General features: G+C 38.2%; 1 protein-coding gene across 1 annotated transcript in view; it reads right to left on the bottom strand.

The window, feature by feature from the left end:
* The window catches only part of PTPRM (protein tyrosine phosphatase receptor type M), a gene marked incomplete at its 3' end in the record, with an annotated part of 489,914 nt that overhangs the window by 26,878 nt on the left and 439,308 nt on the right, over positions 1 to 23,728 (bottom strand). The window contains exon 23 of the mRNA XM_082014808.1: positions 7,521 to 7,618. Coding sequence (XP_081870934.1) covers positions 7,521 to 7,618 — 98 coding nt within the window. The remainder of the gene's footprint in view (positions 1 to 7,520; positions 7,619 to 23,728) is intronic.

The raw sequence follows: 23,728 nt of genomic DNA, 5'->3' as shown, positions 1-23,728 counted from the left end.
AGCCAGCCAAGCTCACTGGAGGAAATTTTTAACAGATTTTACAGATGTAGCTAGGATAACATCATATACTTTTATTTGGCTGACTGGAAGTAAAAGGACATCCAATAATTGAACGTATTTTTATTTAAATACTTTTCAAACAAAAAATGTATTGTGATTTAAGAACATTTTATAACCTATAAAGTAACCTCTGGCAGAAAATAAACCCCAGTCTTTCTTTTTTCATTTTCTTTGTTTGCATTTGAGTAAGTCAGTTAATTGATTTATACCTCATTTTATAGTTTTCTAAAAAAGGTATGGAAGAGTATTGAGAAATACAACATTTAAGATACTATTTGGCACCATCAGATAAATGGGTCTGTAGAAAGGCAGCCAGAAATCTTTATGTTGTTCACAGCTCCCAGAGGGGGAGAGATGTCTCTATGATTTTTACTAGCTCGGTCTAATTTCTTTCAGTGATGACTCAGAGCTGATATAATTCTCCGCATTCTGCTGCCCCGTGTTGCCCCAGCAGCGCAATCCTAGGTTGCCTGGTGGATGCACTCTCAATCAGCTTCTGCCCAGAAGAGCTGGCTTTCTGGACATGTCTAGCAGTTGCCATGCACTAATGCTTTCCACCTGAGGGAATGAGTGCCAACCCTTTGCTCTTAAGAATCAGGTGTACTGTTAGCATATCGTCATCCTGGTAGCTTGGGTTAGATATTAAGACAACAGGCCAAACCCATGGTGTGACCTTCCTTTGGCCATAAAAAAGAATTAGTCTAGAAGAATTGCTTTAGGGTAAAGATAATCCAAGGCAAAACTGTTGTAGCGTTCCCACCTTCGTTGCTAATACCAGCCAAAGAATATGGATTGGCTCTATTTCATTGCTTATGTTTAGGCAATTTTGTCTCCTACTAGTCCTTAAAAAAGGCTGTAAATTAGTGCAAATGTAGTACAGCCCTGGAGGAGAAAAGGCTGAGCACAGAGCACATGAGAAGGGTGGCTGCATGCCAAGATGATAGATGGTTACAGGATTAGCTGGAGCTCCTCAGAGCCTGTCTTAATCCCTTGCACAACTGTGAAATCATGTGCCTATCGCTCGGATCCTGTGCTCTGAGGACGTGATATACCTGCATTGAGCAGAACAGCCTGTGCACTGAATCATGCTTCCGTTCCAAGAGCAAAATCATGCCATTTGTTGAGCTACAGAGCACCACCAAGTTAGCGGATTGCCTTCTGGCTCCAAAACCTGATCATCTGATGTTAGGTTAGAAAGCTCTACATGTTACTCTACTGGGTAAGGTAAAATTGTGTCAGTGCCTCCAGGATACTTCTTCTTTCAGAGAGAGACTGAGAGATTAATTTCACAAGACTGCTGAAGTGAGGAGACTTGCAGTGATGAAGACATTTCGCTAGCCCCGACATTTCAAAGAACAACTTGAAGCCCTCTTTGCCAACTGCATCCTACACCTTAGCAGCACTTCAATAACTAGCCCAACAAGGGGGCCGATGCATTTGTGTATCCTTAAACCTCTTCTATTTACTTCTAAAAGTGAATTATGTCAACTAGATTAGTGAGCATTAAGATATTAATCTCTGTTGATTAACATTCTTTGAAACATAGCTTTTACTTGAAACGAGAATGCATCAAAACACTTGAAAGCTGAAACCATGTCTGCTTTGAGTGACATGGGACAGTGCTGAATGCTTGTAGGTTGATGTCCTGTTTGATGCTGCTAATCTGGGGACATCTTTATTAAATGATTGCAAAGAGTGCTTCCTTCTCTTTCCTGAAGAGCAACAGCCAATTTTTTTCCCTAAGGGCTCCTCCCTGCTACGCATAATGGAATAATGCCAACTTGTTATTTCTGGTTAGAAGTCTAGAAAGCTGAAAACTGTTTTGATGACTAGAGGGGTTCACTGACTTGAAAGATTAACAATAGTTTTAAATTACGATACCTTCCTTTTTTTCTCATTGATACCATGTAAAAACATAAACTCTACTCTCTTCAACAGGAGATACTGGAATTACAGTGAAACCAATAGTAAAACAGAATATGTACCATACACACAGGTCCCAGGTTTTCTGGGTACACATGATTAAGAAAAAATTCTTCTCTACATGGGGAAGGACACCATTTATAGGTTTCAGAAGTTGAGACTACAATTACCTAGAGGTAGGGAAGGGTTTCATAGAGCAACCTTTCTCCTTCTTGTTTATAAAATGTGGTTTCTTTCAGTAGAAAAGTTAAAATGAAATCTTAGTCACCAATATGCTTACAAACTCTTTGGCACACCTCCTAAGGAGCGCTAATGCCAGAATCCTGAACTAATTCCAATGTAGGTAATTTGGCTTATTACCTTTAGAGGCAGTTTCAATTAGATAGAGTGTTCTTCCATTTATACTAAATACAAATGTGCTGCTTGTGAGACGTGTTGAGAAGTTACTGTTTTCACCTCTGCAATATCTCCATAATGGGTGATCTGAATCTTAAACACAATTTGAATTTACCTTTGTTTATTCTTCTCATGGAAGATAATCAAAACTTGTAACGTGTAAGTGCAAGCTTCATAATAGCTTTATGTGAAAAACTTCCTTTTTTATTCTAAGAATAGGTGGCAAGTCCACTGGGAATTTCACACAGCTTTTATGTTGCTGGAATTTCCTATGAAGTTTTTGTTTTGTTCTTGCAATGTGTTTTCAGTAAGAATTCTTTGGACAGGGTTTTATTTGGCAGTTTTTCTTGGATGTCTCATGTCTGTCTATATCAGAAACAAATCATCAGGTGGACCTGAAGATCTGGTTCAACATAAAGACTTCTGGATTTTGTTTGTTAGGGAAACTTATTTGTATCTATCTGGTTTAGAAATGTTTCTTGAATGCTGACCAAGGTTGCACATCCTGAGCAAGGACCGAGCTTGGACCCAAGGCCCCAGCATGTGCACATATGACCGCTTAGAGCTGAGCCCACACAGTCTTTCCTGAGAAGAACTCCTCTTTCCTGACAGATTTTATCTTACAACAGGGAACATTTTTAGTCAACCAGCAGCAGGGTGATATTCTCTGTCAGAAGACCTTTGTATGGGTCTCCTCACTGTCATGTAGACCGCAATACTTTTTTAAGCATGAAAAGTCAGAGCCATCAACATTTTTGCAGCCAGGCAGATGAGAGTGCCATGTATGTAGCATGGCAGCCACAGGTCCAGTAAAACAAGCAAAGGAAAAGCTAAGCCGCCACTGTGTTCTTTCTTTTTCCCTGTGCCAGCCTGGGAAAGGGATACAGCCCTGCCAGCTCCTGAGAGGGAAAAGTCACCCAGAAGGAGTGTGAGATGGCTATCAGGAAAGCACCGCACTCCTGAGAGAGAAGGTGGCAGTGAGAGGCTGTTTCAGTAGCGCTAAGGTGTGCGTGCAGGCACAGGGGCTATTTACCAGTCTATGGCTGACCTTCATTCCCCTGTTTGTGTAACATCCATTCTGTTGTAGTCAACCTCGCCTTCTTTCAAAAAAAGGGTCTTTTGTATGCTTATTAACACTATTAGCACTGGATGTTTTCTAATTCTGGATAATAATTGTGAAACTCTAATTACTGTAATTACTATGCTCCTGGGGTGAGGTTTTATTTTTTATAATTATTTCTAGTGATTTTTTTGGTAAATACTTTGTTATATTAAAAGCATGATAGACAATCCTGAGTCCTTGCAGCACATTTATGTATCAACCACCTCCACTGAATTTCATCAGTGCATTTCACCATTTATTAATCATGGTGAACTTATTTCTGCCTCAAGCAAAAACAACGAGTGGGAGAGAAAGTGACTACTGACAAATGACAAATGATGTGACATGCCAAGTTTGATTCTGCCAACCAAGTATTAGTACTGGCCTAACAAGAGCAAAGATGGAGGTGACAGCTAGATGGCACAATTGAATATAATCTAAATCTTCCCAGCATAATCCTTTAAGGAGGAAAGAACTATTTCAATGTGTTCAAACATTGAAACACTTGAAGAAGCAACTTGAGACTTTGGCCAGTACATAAAGACCTTGATCCAGTTCCCATTGCTTTCCACAGAAGAATCCAGCTCTGATTTTTGGAGTCTGTACTCCACAGCAGTCTTGGAATAAGCAAGATGTTCTCTTGTGTCTGTTTCTGATCACCTCTACACTGGTGGGATAAAAAGTTTTGTTTCTTCTAGAATAATCCACCAGATTATGTTAAGTCTCTCAGGAAAAGATGTCTGAATTTACACTATCATCTTCAGTTGCTCTACGACTTAGAAATGTGAGCATTCAGGCCTCTTGCATTAATATAATCCAAAATACATTCTTTCAAAATAGCTTGTGGTCACACTGATAGACTTTTATGAGCCTTGGTTTTGCTTTTACCTGCTAGTGTGTGGTTTGGAAAATTCTGACTCTTGCACTAAAATGTAGGTATATTATACCATAAATTGTCATTCCCTTTTTGAGAACTTCATTGTGAGCGGAAAGTTGTTGACCCCAGCATGAAGAAGACAGAGACTTTTTCAAGGCTGCTTCAACGGCTGCTTTTTGGTTTTTTTGTACAAGTTCTTACGTCAACCTAGACCAATCTCAACTAAAAACCACTTCATAATCCATTATCAAAGAACTGTTCATGCAACTCAGCAATGATTTTTCTGTGAGACTGTGAGACCTCATTTAGATTTTTAATAAACAGTCACATTCTAATGAGGTCTTCATAAAACTGACTAAATATGTTTAGAAATCATTAGCTTAAATTACCAGTACAAAAGGCTCCTTAGGGAGCCCTGCAGATTTTGTCATAAGACTTCTGGCAGATGGATTAGTATAACAGCACAAGTGAGTTCTGAATTTCCACACAAGCAGTGTAAATGTGAGTGACTGGGTAACAGGCTACTCGATAAAGAGCTAAATGTCCCTCAGGTGGGTTCATTAAAGAGAGAAAACAATCAAAACACATTTCTCTGCCATTTAAATACCAGGTGCACAGCAGTCTGCAGGTGCCAGAAACACTGACAAGGGTCCCTTGCCGGAACACACAAGAGCTTAAAGGGATGCATGGTTTTGACAAGTGTGCCTCAGATAATGACAGATATTGGCAGATGTACCCGGACCCTGCTGGAGGGTAATGCGGGGACTGAGTCATTTGCAGCAGGTGCTTGCATTAGGGACAGCCTCATGGTGATTCCTCCATCTGCAATTAAAACAGTCCTGATGCATAATGCTCCAGGGCAAGAAGCAAGTTCCTAGCACTGATTTAATGACTATCCAGCCAGTCCTGGTAAACAAATACGCCCCCTCAATGATTAATTCATGAAGGACATACACTGTGTGGCAAACATGTTAAATAGATATTCCTCTTCCCCGAAAATACAAAGGAATTTTCTTCCTCAGCTTACCATGGGTCAAGAGGGTTAAAAAATAAAAATAATAAACCCCTATAAATCTTATACCAGCGATGGCAATTGAAATAGAAAACCTCAAGGTTGGGAAGGTTACAAGGTTCGCCCTGCAGGAATGCTACCAAAAGGTCCATTAAAATCATTACTAATCAAGGTGGCACAGAGCTTGTGTTAGGGGTTGCAGGACAGATGGTGTGTTTGTAATATGCCTCCTTGTTGCTGATGGTCCCAGCTCTGGGAGCGGGACAGAAGCACCAATGGAAGAGTGACTGTGTTGTTCTGTAGCTCAAACGATCTCATTTCCATTCAAAAGCTCATTTCAATTTCTGCTCTCTGATCTCACCTATGTTGGCCTCCAGAGGAAGTGAGAACAAAGTCATTTCTACACTGCCAGAAACAACAAAGCCGCAGATCCGTATCCCACTAGGACTCTTGCACTCTGAAGAAATCTCCATGGTGGCACAAACTGTTACTTGCTGTTAAGGGAATGTGCTGCATACCTAAACGTTGTGAGTTGAGGCCACCAACACCGGCACCAAGACTGGCGTCTCCCTGGCTGATACCTGACAGTTCACTCTGATGCTTTCAAATACTGACTTTAGGAAAACAGCACGTGGCTTCATGCAGTATGCTATTTTTGTCCTAAGCCTTGTTTATCCGTACCCTGAAAACATCCCTTTTTTAAGTTGTGTACTTGAGTACTTATGAATGTGCATAAAGCTTTAATAAAGACGTTTGCTGGAAAGCTTCCTGTTCTTACAAATCCATCCATTTGGAATTGATATATGACCATCCAACTATTTCTGCCTCCTTCCTCACTCAAGGGATTGAATTTTTAAAGCGGCCTCCATGATCCTTTTTTGTCTCTGCAATTAGTCTTACATGTGTTCTTGCAGCAGGTGTTAATTGCAGTCACAAATCCCATCTTTTTTATATCTAAAAATAATACTGGCATCTGACCTGTTGGTAGTCTTGGGCACACAGATATCTAAATGTTGTTAGGCTTTATATTAACAATTGACAAAGGACATAAGGAAGAATGAATTGAGGTTTTAGAACTAGACTTTCTAAAAAGGAGACAAGATCTGACATTTGGACTCACACCACAAACAGTGCTCTCTCTCCTCATGCAAATGCCACAGGGCAGAGGGGTATCAGCCACTCCACCAGCATGAACTTAAAAACATCTCTTAAAACCATGTGGCTCACACCAAGATATGTGCATTTGACTTCTTACTTCAGCACTTTGATTTACAATAATCGCAGTAGTTGCAATAAAAGCAGTGGTTTTTTCATTCCAGATGAAAGCTGTATGCCCAATTGCCAAGCAAATTTTCTTGAAAAAAGCATCCCAGATGAGAACTAAGACACCAGTGCATAGACAAGCCAGTCAATTAAAAGACTCAGTTATTGACGGTTGTGAGAAACAAAGAAAATGGTTCAATTCAATACTTGTTGAAAACAAAATTAGCCATAATGACTTGAGTAGGAGGCCTACTTTAGAAGTTAGCAAGCAAAGACAGAAAAGTACACAGTATCAACCAGGTAACTCAAACTTTCCTTTACTGCTCAGTTCCTGAAGACGACCTCCTGGTCAACAAATTTAGTATACAAATGAGTAAAGCTAATTTTTTCTTTTTTAGTCCAGAAGGCTTACAGGAAGGAACACCCAAACAAAGCAGGCTGATTTAGACAAATATACTATGAAGAAGGTGCAATTTCATAGTTTAGCTACTTTTCTCAGAAATCTGTTTCAGAATTACTCTGCCTCAGCTACCCTTAAAAAAATAACTCTATACTCATCCTGTAACCAATTCCCTGGTTTCCCTTAATAGAAATGGTATATCTGAAATATATACAAAGATATGATGCTTTCCCTCTTTGTCAGTCTTTGCAGGCTGTGCTGTACAGAATGCAGCTTTATCAGTTACTTTTTCATTGTGCTAATGTTATCAAAGCCAAGCATCCAAGGCATGTTTAAAAATAATTGATAATGAACCTCTTACCACAGGCAGTCATAAATATTTTATGTGCTATACTCAGTATATAAGCATCTTGTTGGTCTGCTATTTAATTTCCAAAAGCAAACACCTTGGAAGTCTTTCATCTTTTTAAGTAGAAAAATCACTTACCCTTCCCACTTCTACGAGATTAGTAACCATGATTATGCTGGCTGTGTTCTCATGCCATACCATTCTCCAGAAGTCATATATTGTCTCCTGCATTGGTCCTGAAATGATAAATCAAAGGAAAGGTTACTATCTGAAAGTCTCATGATTGGAAGCTTGTCTCTGGGGAACTTGGAGAAACCGTGACTATACACATATATTCGTATCACTATCGTAATATTTTTCATTTAGGGTCAATTTCTTTTCTGTCATCCCACCTATCTGCATTTAAGTATTTTTTCCCTGAAATAGTGCTCTGAAAGAAAGTTAGTTCTTTGGCATTTAGGTATTTATCTCCGTAATACCCAGAAGTGGAATTATAAAAAAATGGGTAACATTACTCTTTCTCTTAACAATTGGATGATAACCTAGGGAAGGTGTATTTGGAACGAAACGAGCCTCCATGGACTATGTGGCCTTTCCCGATTTCTAATATTTTTCTTAGTACACACTATCCATCGAATTACCCCAGCGCCTAAATTGTACTTCCTGAACTGAAATAGAAGTTACAGGTTTTTTTTCTGCAGTGTATCAACTCGCAGAAGAGCGGGGAAAGTGGTAAAGAACCCTGGCATGTCACGATAGCCATGTCCTCTGCAGCGCTTTCCCCACCCACCTGGATGCTTTTGCCAGCAAACACACAGGGCTTCCTCTAGAGTGGTGCTAGAGCTGGTACCAGCCCACGGGAAATGTTACGGAAATGGGAATGTTGAGAACAACCACATCACCCGGCGTATGCCTGGTCCTGTCTGTTTCTAGCTTACGTGTCTTGCCCGTGATGTTCGGCGTGCCACCCTGATTTTAAACCACTGCTTTAAAATCACTGAGCCAGTGAGAACAAACAAATGTAAAATACTACCAGGTACTACAGACAACATCCATACTGAGTTCATTACTGAACTGCCACACTGCAGTAAGCAATTAGTGGCTTATTTAGTGGGATGCCTTAAGTCAGCTAACTGGAGGACAAATGGATAACGTACTGGCCTAAATGCTCCTCTAGTGAAGAAACCAACACTCTTAAAGTACTACAAAACCATACACTGACAGATTTGGGTAGTTTGGCACCCATGTTTTCGTACTTTGAGCTCCCTTTGAAAATAAAATTTTCACTCTGAAAGTACTTAGTGAAAAATGTAGTAACATATTATTATATTATCATGGCAGGGGAGTTGGACTAGATGATCTTTGAAGGTCCCTTCCAACACAAACCATTCTGTGATTCTATGACTTTGTGATCCTATGATATTACAGGCAAGTCAAAACCAACTCACTAGGCAAATAACACCACAGTTATGATGTAACTTACTTAGAACTCAAGTTTAAGAAAAAGGACGGTAATAGTCTAAAACTTTTGAATTTTTAAAATTTATTTTTATTTTCAGCAATTATCATCCATAGTTTGCACAGACCATTTAAATAAGTTATGTATTCTCCCCCTTACTTTCTCTGCTTTTAAAAATGCTACATATATAGTTAGTTTCACAGGCTTCTCTATAGTCGCTCAACTTGCCTTTTACTCACTTTGGTAGTTCATATAACAGGAGAAAAAGCCATTTAAAACAACAGAAAGCTACGACTGTTAGAACACAAGAAATGTCAGAAGGTCTCAGAGTAGAAATAACAGCAGAATCTAAAACTACAGTTTCTGAAATTACCAAATTGAAGCTGATATTGTGGCTGCAAAACTGGACATGTTTTTTTTTTCTTTTAAATTACAGCACAGAACAGTTGATATTTTTGTGAATTTTCATTCTGAAGTATGACAAGAGTTAAATCATGCCCCACCATATGGAAATTTACAAGAAGTATTTTACTTCTACATAAGTGTCCTTAGGTACTGGATATGTAATACAGGCACGGTCTGAGTGCAATTTTGAATGTCACAGGAACATAATTAATATACTTTATAGTGAAAGTTTAGCTTGCTTGTATTTTAATAATGCAGGATTCAGTGTAGTTTTTTTGTCAATTAAAGCCACAACAGCATTAGAAATATTTTGGGACAACCTCTCCTACTGGTAAAAGGAAGGAAACTATTTTACTCACTGTAGGAAAATACTATCTCTGTATAGCTCCTTCCTTCCTCTCAAATCTCAAACAAATATTCAGCAAAATTACTATTGCTATCATCTTTGAAGGAGTGTAGCTAAAGATAGGATTAGGGAAAGGTAGTCTTCCAGAGTAGTGTCCTGGAAAGAGCCTGCAAGTTCATGACACATTATTAAGATTATTTGAGCTTGATCAAGAAAAAAAATAACAACACTATTGCTTCAAGAATCCTGATTCACAACCTGGTTTAATGGACAAAATCTAAATAGCTCCACTGCATTCTATCACCACAGGATTACGTGATGTTTCAAGATTGTTCATCTGAATATGTTTTTGGTAAAGCTGTAGGAAAGGTGAGAAAAGATCCTCTGTCTACATAGCCCTTTTCTTTTCCCCTTGCGTGAAGCCAGAATCTTTGAGAAACTGAGGGGCAACATAGCACGTTTCTTTATGTATTATTTCAGTTTTCTTTCCTACAGATTCACTTGAGATACTTTCAAAGGAGGGCCCAGCTATCTTGTAATTTCTTTTTGACAGCTCTGGGATAACTTGCAACAATTTATTCCCGATTTTTTTTTTTCTTTCTACAGCATAATTTGTCTAGTGAATTAAAGAGTCCTACATTTCAGATCCTGAAATCACAAATTACAACTGGGGAGAAATCCTAAACACTAGTTTTTTCCTAAAGATTTTGAATTTGTCGTTCTTTATAAACAAAAAAAAGATAATAAATTATGAGAAAAATGAATTTTTAGAAAAAGTAATTGCATTTTTCAGGCCAGAGAAAGAGCTGAGCTCTGACAAGTCTTTCAAGCTTGATTCCAAATGTTCTTCTAGAAGAAATGTCCTATTCTGCAGTGCTGAGTACGGTCTTCTCAATATTACTATCAAAATGATAAGACAATCATCATGAGAAGTGCTTGACAGAATTTCCTGCTGTCCTCAAGTATTCTCAAGTTTTTTCTTGCTTTTCCTCTCCAATTCTTACACGTAGCCTCCAAACTTCTTTCACCTTCAGGACATTGAAAGGGGAAAAAACCCACCCAAAACCCTACCTTAAAGTCTTAGAAAGTAATTCTTTTCTACCCCATTTTTCTTTTCTTCTCAACTTTTTTCAAATTGTTTTCTGACATATGAATAAATTATTACTTGTCTCCAGCCAGAATTGAAAAGCATTAGTAGAGGCTAGGTAGGGTTGCAGGATTTATTCTCATGAAGAACTGAACAATTTGATTCCAGAAACTCAGGGCAGGAAGAGAAAGAGCCTGTAATTGTTCTAAGCATCAACTTAACAAATGTGTGCACAATAGGCAGGAAGGTTATTCTCAACAGTTGCCCCCTTGCAGGAGAAGAAAGTCTGAAGAGAAGGTACTGTGCTGCCTAACAGTAAGCCCGTGGCGTACCCCATTAGCTCCACAATATAGTAGTTGGTATCAAAGATTTCTGCTGTGGAAAAAAAAAATTCAACAATACACTGCAACCAGAAGATGAAAAGCAAAGGAAAATAAGAAAAAGAAATGAACTCTCCAAACCCCAAGCTAATTAAATGCATTATTGAAAAAACTCAACAGAAATGATTGGTTGTATATGTAACAACCATTAGTTGTATTACCAGCAGTTGTTAGTTGCTGCTCTGGGAATGCAAACATATTAGGAAATGGAAAAATCATAGAGCTTTTAAGAATGGTTTAAACTCTTAAGAAGCTGCTTCTGTACACAGAGCTTTCTAGAGCCTCCTTCTGCTTGTTACTGTGACAACACCCAGTTCTAACAACTGGTATTGCTGCTGGGGTATGTGATCAATTAAAATGTGATAAACTAGGTCCAGAACACAGGACAAAGTGTTCAGATGTAGGAAAGAACGCAAACACAAAGAAACAAGTAAAATTTGAATCCTGAAGTGTTCCCAGCACTTCCTCAGACAGGACTTGTAAATCTATGGGGTCATTTTTCAATTTCTAGAAGAGCAAGCAGCTTAAACAAGGAATAAATAGCTTCTAAAACCTTTTTCTAGCGTAGAATGTCAAATCCGCAAGCTAATGTTTGGTCCACTGAGAGAAAATTCAATGATAGATATTAAAGCTAGAAATGTGCAGAAAATGAACAGATACCTTTAAGCTCCAAAGGCTCCCCAGGGACAGTGCACGGGCAGCGGTAGCCGTTAGCATGTGTTGATAGAGGCAGCGGACTGACAAGATGCAAGACTTATATCTGCAGCAGTTAAATTCCATCTTGAAAAGGGCAATAAACCTCCTTCCACTGAGTACACGCATCCACCCCGTGTGAGGAGGTGGTTATAAAATGGTCCCCTCACCTAATGGTTACTGCAGTTTCTAGTAGCAATAGAAAAAAAAAAGCCTTCACTTTTTACCAAAGCAAAACTTGCTGCTTGCTACTGTGACTGCCTACAACTTGACCACTCATGGACAACGAGCTAATACGCCTGCGTAGAGGGAGCTGCATTTTAGCCTTCATTCTTTACTATGCACGATTCCTTCAAAATGAACTTGAGATACAGTAATTTTTTTCTTATGAATAGATAAGGCTGCATGGCAAAAAAAGCCAAAAAGCAATGATTCCCTTTGCAACTACACTACCAAAAACCCCCAAACCCATTATGTAGCAGAAATTGCTCAAAATACACATGAAAGCATAAAATGAGAGATTAAAATAAAAATTACTGGGACAAAAGACTATAAGCTGATAGATTAAAAAGTTAAAGAATTCTCTTCCTAATGAACCTCTTAAATGGGACAGACTAGCTGTTAGTAGGATAACTTACAGAGAATGTTGCAGGAGCAAGCAAAATTACAGGATTACTAATGCTCTGCCAGTCCACTGATCTGATAATCCGTAAGTGTATGTTCTTTGCTCTTTTAACCTCTAGAATTGCAGAGGTAAGAAAAAAACACCCTTTCAGAAAAAGTTATGCAAAAACTGCAGTTAAATGTTACTTTCAACTATAAATATCACTGACTGCAGGCAAGGCAACATCTCCCTTAACTGAAATACATTTTTTCCCTACTCAGTAAGGCAACGTGCCCAAGATTTTATCAACAGGAATTTGCAGGCACACCATTATGTGATCAGGTTTTCATGAGTGTTCAGTTCTGTCAGCCTCCCAGTTACCTCATGGGCAGCTCATCAAGTGGCCAAGCAGCTCTGCAAACCTGGACACTTCTTTGCGTGACCAGGTGCGGACTAAGGAGTGTAAGATTAGGTTCCACCTTTTCATAAAGTAAAATAAAATAAAATGTCTTGATCTTTCCATCTAAAATAGTCAGCATACTATAAAGAAAAGTGACAGATCCCAGTTGTGCTATTTTAGTCAACTAGCAAGATAAACTGCTAGTTCAGTATTTTTTTTGTAATTGCATCGCCACTGCCACACAGAAGTACAGGGGTATGCTGGCTCATCTCTGCCCTCCCCAAACGAGCTGGGTTCTGAATGGAAGATACTTTGAAGATCTGATCAGTCGCTGATGACCTGATTTGTCAAGAGCAGTCTTTACCATATGCTTGTTGAACAGGTACGGTACCACGCATTTAACTTTAACTCACCCTTCCAGGAGTTAAGGTTTAGTGCCTCCATGGAGGCCATCGAAGTCCAGAACAAAGTTCTGCTAAAAGTACTTTAAAAACTCAGGCAGTGACCATGTAGTCTTTCTGCAATAACTTCTTTCAAAATAGGTTTAGACATTTGTTTTCTACCATAACACATACATTTAAATTGACTTTAAAGGCTTATACTGGAGTATGTTTTCACAGGCACAGTATGTATGCTCCTACAAACACTGTGAATAATTTTTAAGTCCAAGATAAAACTGTGGTCAAGGTATCCCTAAATCATATGGGCCCACCACTCACTAATAGCTATCCAAATGTGTACAGATCACTCTGGTATTTTAAGGTGTCAAGAAAATAATGAAGAAAAAGAATCAGGTCATATAACCTGGATGCTTCTAATGCTTTAATTAAAGTCCTTCCAACTCTGTTCCAGAAACTAAAACAGCATCAAGGGTAAAACATCCCCCAGTGCCACATACCTATTCACTTTTATTGAAGTCTCCTACAGGCCTATCACTGTAAAAATGAGCACACTAAAAGGCAACTGATGTTTGTACTGGCAAAACTTGGCCATAAATGCTTCAGTGTTATTTATTAATTACTGGTTTCTTGCTGCCATACTTCTGTATTAATTGTTTTTTGTCGCTTCTGCATATCCCAAACCCAGACATTTTGTGCGCTAAAGAATCTCAATGAAATTAAACAAAACCTCTGTAATGAGCTGAAAAAACAGATTCTCGCTTTCATCACTTTATTTCATTTGACTTAATAGTGTTGACTGTGATGGCATTTGAAATGCACTTTCTAATTTTAGCCTTAAAAATATTAATTACTATGTAATCTTCAGCAGGGCTATATTGTAATTATACAGCTATGCCAGCTTTCCTGATAAGCTTTTCTTGGAAATCTCTCTTGCCTTGGAAAAATACAAACAAAGCTGTGAATGAACTTCCAGCGAGGTTGGTTCCCTGTAAGTATGTTGTGTTAAGCCAGAAGGCAGCCCAAGCAAGGAAGCCTGCAAGGAAGCTATGGCTACTCTTATGTGTGGTATGGAAAAACTGCCCCCTCGGTTTTAAACCTTATTTTAACCGATTCCTCCATTGTAGTAGATTCAGAGATGGCGCAAAGAGAAATCACTTGTTTGCAGAGACAGTAATTAACTCAGAGTCAGGTAAGAAAGAAAACCGTTTTGTAAGCAAGAATTCTACCAGAGCTTAATTCACAAAGAAATAAAAAATGTTTGGTTTCTCCTAAGACTAGTTTTAACCCAGGCTTCAGAATATACTGTGCATATCTAATACATGCAGAATCTATATTTGAGTTGTAGGCAGTCCACCTTTTCTTCTTTTGGCCTTTTGCAACGATACCACCTTACGATGCAAAAAAAAAAAAAAAAAAAAAAAAAAAAAAAGAGAGAAAATGGAATGCAGCAACACTACTCCACAGTAAGTCACCTCAGCTACACCCAAATGGGTTTATCAGGACTGAGCTATGAATTTAAAACGTGTTTTTCATTATTTCCTCATCTTAGATGAATTGTCAATAAGAAACACATCTGTCTGAATCTTGTTAGCTTGACATTTCAGGAAAACGCTGCTTATAAACCAAGCTGAAAGGCTTCATCGGGACACATCCTGCCCAGTACAGCTACTGGCAACATAGAGGCTTTCTACTGTATCCTTTGCTCAGGAAAAACACAGCCTTGTCTCATTATCAGCCAAGGGACAGCACAGTGAATAGTAATTGGCTGATTTTCAAGCACAAACTAAATCCTACCTGCTTTGAGCTAGCCAGTCAGCCAGCCCTGCTGCCTGCACACTGCTATATGTGAAAATTGGCTTTCGCAAAAGTGCTTTCAAGTCCCATTAGCTTTCAACGAGGCTTAGATTACGAAGTGACTGAGGTGCATGTAGAAATTTTATCTAAAGCTCCTATGAGACTGACCAGTGCCTTGGCTGGTTTCCTGTATCACCACCTCCTCCTATATTTAGAGGAGTCAACACTAGATCTTTCACAGGATGAAGGAAAAGAGAAGATTGACCTGTAAATTCTCCACCTCTTTCCGAATATAAAAAGAACATAAAAACATTTGGCCTGTAACATGCTAGTTACAACATAGAGTAGTGATGAGCCACAGCCCTACTGTTTTATGAAATATATGCAAGCATCTCACAGCTAGCTAGAATAACCCCCCCTCCTTTCTAAATTCCCAGTTTAATATAGAGATGCTTAAAAATATATCCTTTGAGTAATGTCAAAACTGATTATTCCAGATAAAATTGCTCGTTTCACAAAACTACATCATTAGTTTGAAAATACATATTTCCTAAGTGTGTGTATATACACATCAATTATAGGCTAGAGCTGGACCATTTCTCTTGCTGGCATTTCCTCTGATCCTATTCTGCAGTAATTCCGTGGGTTGTCAGAAGTTTTATGGGGATGTGGTATTTATTCTCTGGAATATCATATGGCATTTTCTTTTCTTTATTGATACAGATCTAACTAGGCTGGAACAGCTCACACCTCTATACATTATTTTGTCTGCATTACAGTACCACCTAGAAATCCCAGTCTGGGACTGGAGTTCCACTGTAGCAAGAATTGCATTACATATTAAATGCCCATGAATACACATAAGGTGTTCATGCCCCTTACAGTCACAATCCAAACATACCCTGAGAGACAACAAGGAAGCAAGGTAGGGTTCGAACAAACTGAACAGGCTTGGTATAATATACAGCAGCCATAATATGCCAGCTCCCTAGCAATTTCTGAATAATCTTACCTGGCCCTAGCTCCACATTAGTATTTCCATCATGTTCAGAAACAAGTCATGGCTGCCCTTAAATATATTTTTAAGTCTGAGACCAGACTTTACTTGTGCACTCTTGGCAGGTGCTATTTAAGACATTTTTATATAACACTACAGCTAACGCTACCAGCTAACTTTCCATCTAATAAAGTGTTACACACTTATTGATTGACATTTCTCCACAGCTAAATTTTCAATACCAGTTCAGTTTGTTCTGTATCAACAAAATAAAATGAAAATGTCATATGATTTCCCAAAGAATAAATAGCACATTCCCATAACACCTTTTGACTACTCACAGAAGTACTACAGACTGGGAACAGAGGAACTGGCAGTGACAGAAATGGTCCAGATTTATCCAGTTAGCCTGAGATTAGGCAAAGCTGAATGCAATAAAAGCTGTTTACATAGTGCTACTGGCTATGTATGTACAATTATGCTATTCAAGAAAGCTGCTTTTTCTCATCTTAACTGCAGGAAATTAAAAAACCCAGCAAAACAATGCAGTTGTATGTAGTTCATCCACTATAACTGAGGAGCTCTTTCTTCCACATAATTTGTTTGCCACACAGCTGGGATGTTAAATGGTCTGTTCTTCTCGTTAACATTTTCTCAGACTGGATAAATCCAGCATCTTCCAAATTTTGCATTACATGTAGCACTCCCAGGGGTTAGGGATCCCCTAGTGAAGGTTATTTGGGATACCTGAATAAGGCCAGAGTCTTGAATCTTTACCTCGTACGGCTTTTAAGAGAGCACTGCTAGGCAATGGCTTGCAGGGAGTGTGTTTCCTTTTTTTCTGCTACGAAACAGGAATACTTTGAATAACTGTAATTGCAGCTTGAGGCCTTGATGTATTTTCCTGCAGTGTACTGGCTACAGAGAAACACGGTTGGTCTGACTCGCACATGGGAGCACGCTGGGAGAGCGGTACGTGACTCATCTGGGAAGCTGAGATACAGGTCCAAATTGATTCGGACCAAATACCAACATGAGGCTCTCCATCTGAGGTTACAGCTCTGACTGAAGGCTTATTCTAGGAGCCTTGAGCCCACGGTTTGAACCTGAACTCTCTTTGTGAAAGCAGTCCAACAGGAAGTTTCAGTTTAGCTGAATCTATGTTTTCCAGTAAGAAGCTGTTTTAGTTTCTAATTTGAGCATTCTTCTCAACAAGAATGATTTGCATCATGCAAATATGAATACCTATTAATCATTCTAAATAGCCCATCTGAGCTTGGGAAGACTAACAAATATGGAATTTATTTTGTAAAAAACATGCTGCCTGTAACATTTCCAACTCAAAAATCTTAGGTAATTGACTTGTTGGACTGGGTTCTTCATATCAACTTGTAATGCAGAATCAATTTTGATGATGGATGAGATGTTTAAGATCATTTTATACCCTTCAGTAGAAGGTTCCTTAGGGAATGGACAAAAGAACCTAATTAGTCTTTCCCATTTCTACTTTCTATTTTCATGTTGAGTCAATCATAAGCATCAGGATGTAATAAAATCATCACTATTCTCTAGCTCAAAAATACGAGTTCATTTTGGCTACTTGTTTATTTTATTTTTCCCCAAGGACTTTATTGTAAAGGAATGTTACTCATGCTTGTGAGTAAGATGTTCAATGCTTTATTTTTAAACTTGTACTGGGAGTTTAAGTGCATTAACACGAACACTTTACCCAGATGAACAAACAAGATAATTTAGTCTACATTAAAGCATAAGTAAAATGCTAGAAAAAACAAATTTGTCATAATTTATTATCCTGAGAGGTGTCTCATGAGTGAGATATATCACTCACAATATATTGTTCTGTGTAAGGACGGAGAATTTTGGGACATTCATTTATTCCTCAGTCATAGAAATAGTCAGAATCAAACAAATGTTAGTCAGATCAGGATAGATGTGAAGGTCATTAACAAATAAATGTCTACTGGATATTCTTCCTTTTAACTTCAAGATAATTATGGTAAAAATGAAACCTGCATGACAACAAATTCCCTCAGCACTATTATTTATTGTTATTTTGGGGACCACATCGGTTTTTACCACTTCAATTAGAAAAGGCCAATGCTCACCTTTTAATTTTATTCTTTGCCATATTTTATGGGAGACTGCAGTATTTGACGTACACTCTACACAAGGAAAGCCATTCTAACATGCGGAGTGTATTTGTGCTTAGTACAGACACAGTAATATGAACATGCTTAAAACCGAATGAGATTTAGCAGCAGCAGAGGGCATCTTCACAAAGTGTACATCTGAATGTGCACCTGCATTGAAGAATACAGATGAATAGGGAAAGAAATTAATCCAATAAGCCTGTATCTTTTTTTTTTCCAAAGGCAGTGCTTCAATATTACCCAGACTGTCATGTGCATTGGTAGCCATATCAATATAGAGATTTCAGTTGCCACCAAAGGACACAGAATAGAGAAAAGATGACAGGTTTCAAAGATTCAGATATGGTGACAAGATGAAAAAAAGCTGCCTTATTTGTTTCTTGATACTTGTATTTCTCAAATACATTCTGTTTGTAAATTTGCTACACTTTTTTTTTTTTTTCAGCAAATGAGAAGATGAAAAGCCTTCTTACACCTGCTGCAAAGCTTCCTCCAGGCTGCTGAAGACTAGCTGGAAAATAAACTTCACAGAAAGAAAGATGCTTTGGCTACGTGATTTTCCTGACAAACCGCATTTTTCTGCTCCTTCTTCTGCTTTAGCATTAGGCTTCACTGACTTGACAGGCGTGTTAACACTACTGCATCAAGAGTGCCAAGGTACCTTCCCCATCCAAGTCCAATTTATGGCTGATTCTTTATTGAGGATGGAAACCCTATCATCAAACATCACCTTTGCATAATTTGCATCCCCACAAAATACAGACATGTGAGCTACATTTGTAAGGTTGATGTTGTATGCATCTTGGATGAAAAATGGATTCTGGTGCATAATCTAAGTAATTAGGAGTCTGAGCAGCAAATACACTAATACACAGCCCCCTGCAAAATATTCTTTTCTGAAAGTGTGTTTGCTTCACAAGGACAGTTTGCTCAGCTCTTGAGTTTCAGGAAGATGATAACTTCCTTGTTTGCACAACATATTTTATTATCACATTTTAAAAAAAGAACAAATATACAACTTTTCACACAATCTTCTATTTTCTACAATATAACCTTGAAACATTTCCTTTGCATGATTCACCTCCATCTACTTAATTACGGTAGTCTCTCATTTCTCTCACTTCTTAATTCTGATACGCAAAAGTCTGTTGTAGCTATTCTAGACTGACTTCACAACAGAGAAACCAAACCAATATCTTGTCTTTGAGAGAGAGATCTATAGCTCTGAGGAGCTTTATGTCTGATTTCCTGCTGCTGTCTTTGTGGGGGAGAGGATAGAAGGACTGCTTTTCCTTCTTCTGTGGCTTTGACAATGGACTACAGAAAAATCATCAGTTTCTCAAACTGTTGTTTCACAAGCCATATTAAAAAGCAAGTGAAAGAACAGCCTGCACAGGATGTGGGAATTTATATTAGGAAGTAAATATTAAATAAATATTCAGTATAATTTCTAGAGCTTGTTTGTACTTTCAAAGAATTTCCAAAGGTTAATGAAAGGCAGGCATATGTTTTATACAAAATGTAGCCACGCACATGTGAAGAAGAATGTAAGCGGCTCTACCCAGTAATCAGCAGTTTTCCAACACTGCTTCTGTTTCACTTGGTGTGACTCACAAAGATTCAGAGAAGTGACACACTGCAACAGAGCCTAAGCCAACTTTGTATCTGTTAGAAAGATATGCTAGCTCTGCATTTACAGCCTTCCACACCGAATGGAAAGCAACAGGGGCATCTCGTTCCCTGTACAGACAAAACTACCACACAGCTGATTAAGAAAAAGACAGAAAAATAAAGGAATCATGTAAACAGTGAAAGGTAACTCTTCTAACACAGTTATTACTAAAATCTCATCTTATAAACAAAGAGGTGGAAAGAAACTCTCCTATTCTCATGTACCATAATGTGGCAACTGTTGGGAAGTGTTGATGTTGATAGTTACCAGTTTTTGATGATTAAGAAGAACAGCATCAAACACAATTGAACCTTCAAGATTAATACAAGGTGTATAGATTTCAATCACTTTGTACATCTATCAGGTAGCCTGACTACCCTACAGCCTGCAAAAATAACAGCATATATAAAGATGAAAAATTGTGTAGAACTATCTTGCTTTGTTGTTTTTCAATTCTCCCTGAAGTAATTTCAAATGTTAATTTTCATCTGGAGGCTAAAACCATGGCAGCAAAAATTTCTTTGTAAAGAAGTGTGGAGCTTCCACACTGCTGTAGTTCTGACAACTTTTTGCAACATAAAAACAGAAAACATGCCAAGGAAGTTAAGAGTATTATTATTCAAAGCAATATTTCTGCTTCAGATGCCTGAAAGGGAACTTTCAGTTTGAAAGAAAATGTATTTTTGTTTCTGAAAACCCTTATTAAAATGTTCACACAACATAGACAGTCATGTGTGGAAGAAAGACACGTATTTTGTAGAAAAGAGAAGGAAAATGAAAGGGGCTATTACAGTGGCAATTTTATGCTGCTGTAGTGAAGAGTGTAAACATTTCCACTGTAAATATTTATTTTCAGAAGTTTATAACTAAAAAACTCCTCCTAACTGAAACTTGACGATGTCTGTCTCCATATTCAGCAATACATGAAGTGAAACAGTTTAGCAGCTGCTAATGGACACAGACAAAAAGAGAGGTTGAAAGGCTACAGTGGGCTAGGATATTTAAAGAGTAACTTTTTACAGTCATTAAGATAAGCTCTGAAGTACTTCCACAAAACATCTTAGATCCGGTTCCTCTGCAGGCAGCAGCACGCAGAGACAATCTGAACCATAAGAAGTATTCGAAAGCCTGAAATGCACAGATAAATGTACTTCATATAGAAAACATGCACCTTGCATGTGAGTATCTGCTCTTTCACATAGGACTGATCTGCTCGAAAACCATCGCTGGTGGAAATGGCAATGAGCAATCCTGCAGACCTATATTAACATTCTTTTGTCACTCCTAATTTACAGCTGCTGATGCAGTGGTGGAGGAAGCGTTACAAAACCTTTGACAGAGACTTGCTAAAAGAAGCTAAGTCATAACTCAGTTAACTATGTGAACTTCAGGGGACAGAAAAGTAAATACGAAAAAAAAGATTATTTTTTCCTGCTTAGTAATCAGGGTGAGACATGCAAGACCAGCAACAGCCATCCAGTAGTAAGAACATCCAGCAGTGTGCGTGAGAATAAGTACCATACAGGTATTCAACTTAATGCTAACACTAAAGGACCTAGTTAAAATTCATTGATTACCTAACTCCTGGAAAAAAAAAACCTAGCTGCCAGTAAATTGAACAGATCATACAGGAGCTTGATATTCTGCTATAAAAAAAAATTTAAAGAATTATATCCATGGAAACAAGGGATATATAAAACAAAATAGCAAGTTTTCAATTGCACCAGCTTGCTGGTTCTGCACGACCCAATATGCCAGCTGTGACAAGGGATTCTTTTTAATCATGGTGACTCAGGTGTGGATGCCATCTGTTGATGCCAATTACACCAGATCACCAAAAGTCTTTATTAGCTGTAAATTCAGTCTACCACTCACATTGTACTTATCACATAAAAGGAAAATTGATGTTAATTTTATAATTGAAATTGCACACTCCGAATGTATTACTCTTAAAATGGAAGAAAAACCTTTTTTGATTATTAGTTGAGAAAGCCTCCATTAGGTAAGTCTCTTAAAAAATGTTTCTCCCTCCAATTCAAATTAGCAGCAGGGTGCCATGAATGCCAAGGTAGAAAGATACTAGTCTGTATGTAAAACTCTGGTTAGTATGGAAGACAGTAACACTTTAATAAACAGGTGATTATGCAACTCCCAGCTCTGTTAAAAGCAGATTGGTAGTCTATTACAAACTGATTAAATTTGCCATTTTTTCACTTCAAAAAATTATATTTGCTCATTAACACTTGATATGTTGAACACAGCTTAAGAAGAACATAGGAAAATTAAATATCAATCATTCTAACTCCTCAGAGATTTAAAACTGACTCATGTAATGATATTTTCCTTCAAAGAACAATAGGCATGTACACCTGTGAAAGTTGCGGTGGAGGAGAAAAGGGAGAATGGGAAAAGTTATTTAAAGACTGATGTAAAGTAGACATCAAGGGACTTAAATATGCAACTTAACTGTTGTGCTGCACTGATGTGTTTATACATAGGTATATGAAAGCATGTTCTAAAACAGAGCATGAACATCGTTGGCTATACTGCAAGCCGTGGCTCACGACAGGCTTACTAGTAAGGAAGATATATAGAGGCATAGTCTGTCTGACATGTGAAACAAACATCTTTCCTTTCACAGTTAATATAGAGCCTTAAAGGAGTTTTAGAGATTATTCCCAGCTACCTTATCACCTTTGCAAAAGACAAAGGCTGCATCTTACTGGAAGTGTTACTGTTGTGCAATGGCTTTGTCAGGAAGCTGGGATACTGGAGAATAACACTAACTAGCCTTTACACAGCTGCATCTATCAGGACACTGCAGAGAACTATAAAAAACAAATAAGTATTTTTAACCCTATTCTGCAGATGGCAAAGCTGAGACAGAGGAAGGAAAAGAAACCTTCTCATGATTCTTCATCAGGCCAGGGATAGAGCCAGAGAGAATACATAAACCTCTTGAGATCCATGCTCTTCATTCCTCCAAAATGAAGATGCAAACCCGCTTCCCAACTGGCCTTAGAAAATAAGATGTTAAAGATGTAATCCACAAAAAACCTTGCAGCCAGATTATTTTGAATTTGCTGTAAATTGTAAGCACATTTTAAAATTAATTTTATATTCTTCAGAGAGTCAGTTTCTCACTCATTGCACTGTGGGAGGGGTCACTTAGCCGCACCTCCACAGAAGAAACTGATGGGACCTGCCCCAAAGAATGACAGCTGAAACAGTCATATATCCTTCACATCTTGGAAGAAGACTTGTTTCTACTCCTCTTATTCTCCTTCTTGACTAGGTACTTCTTGACACCGGATCACGAAAAAAGTGTGGCAAAGAAATTGCTGGGACTTGCTGGTGGATCTGGTACATAGGCTTTCAGTACACTATTCATACATTATTACATACTTGGCTTTAAGAGTTGAAAGTACAAAACCTCAAGCTTGGTATTTTCTATTCAAGTATTACAATGAGTGATAAAGCTGCATTTAAACTTGCTTCAGATAGGGATCTCATATGTCTATCAGAAAGCTGTCAGGGAGATCTTCTGGTGAACCTCCTATTGAAAACAACTGTATTACAAACTGCAAGTAAAATGCCAACTGTGTATCTTTTTATTTTAGGATTCGATTAAAGATGGAAACCAACAGCATCATTACCTAAAGTTTAAATGGAACAATCCAATTCTCCTCAGAAGAGGAGGGTATAGAAGTCCAAAGGGAATTAAGCAAATGCTGTATTTTTGTCCTACTTGTCCTTTCTGGCTCATCTGTAAAAAGACAGTGGACTGAGGAAGGTAGCGGAAGTGGAAGAAGCATAACATTTGCATGGCTCATATTCTAAGATCACAAATTCTAATTCTGGTGTAAAAGTGTAATATTGACAGTAGTGAGGCTGTTCTAGTAATAAGATCTGCATCCTGCCCCACTGTCATCTAACA

This window comes from Phaethon aethereus (assembly GCF_964289735.1).
Source record: "Phaethon aethereus genome assembly, chromosome: 2".
NCBI lineage: Eukaryota > Metazoa > Chordata > Aves > Phaethontiformes > Phaethontidae > Phaethon > Phaethon aethereus.
Note: the sequence above shows the minus strand (reverse complement) of the source record. Positions and strands in the feature narration are given on the sequence as shown.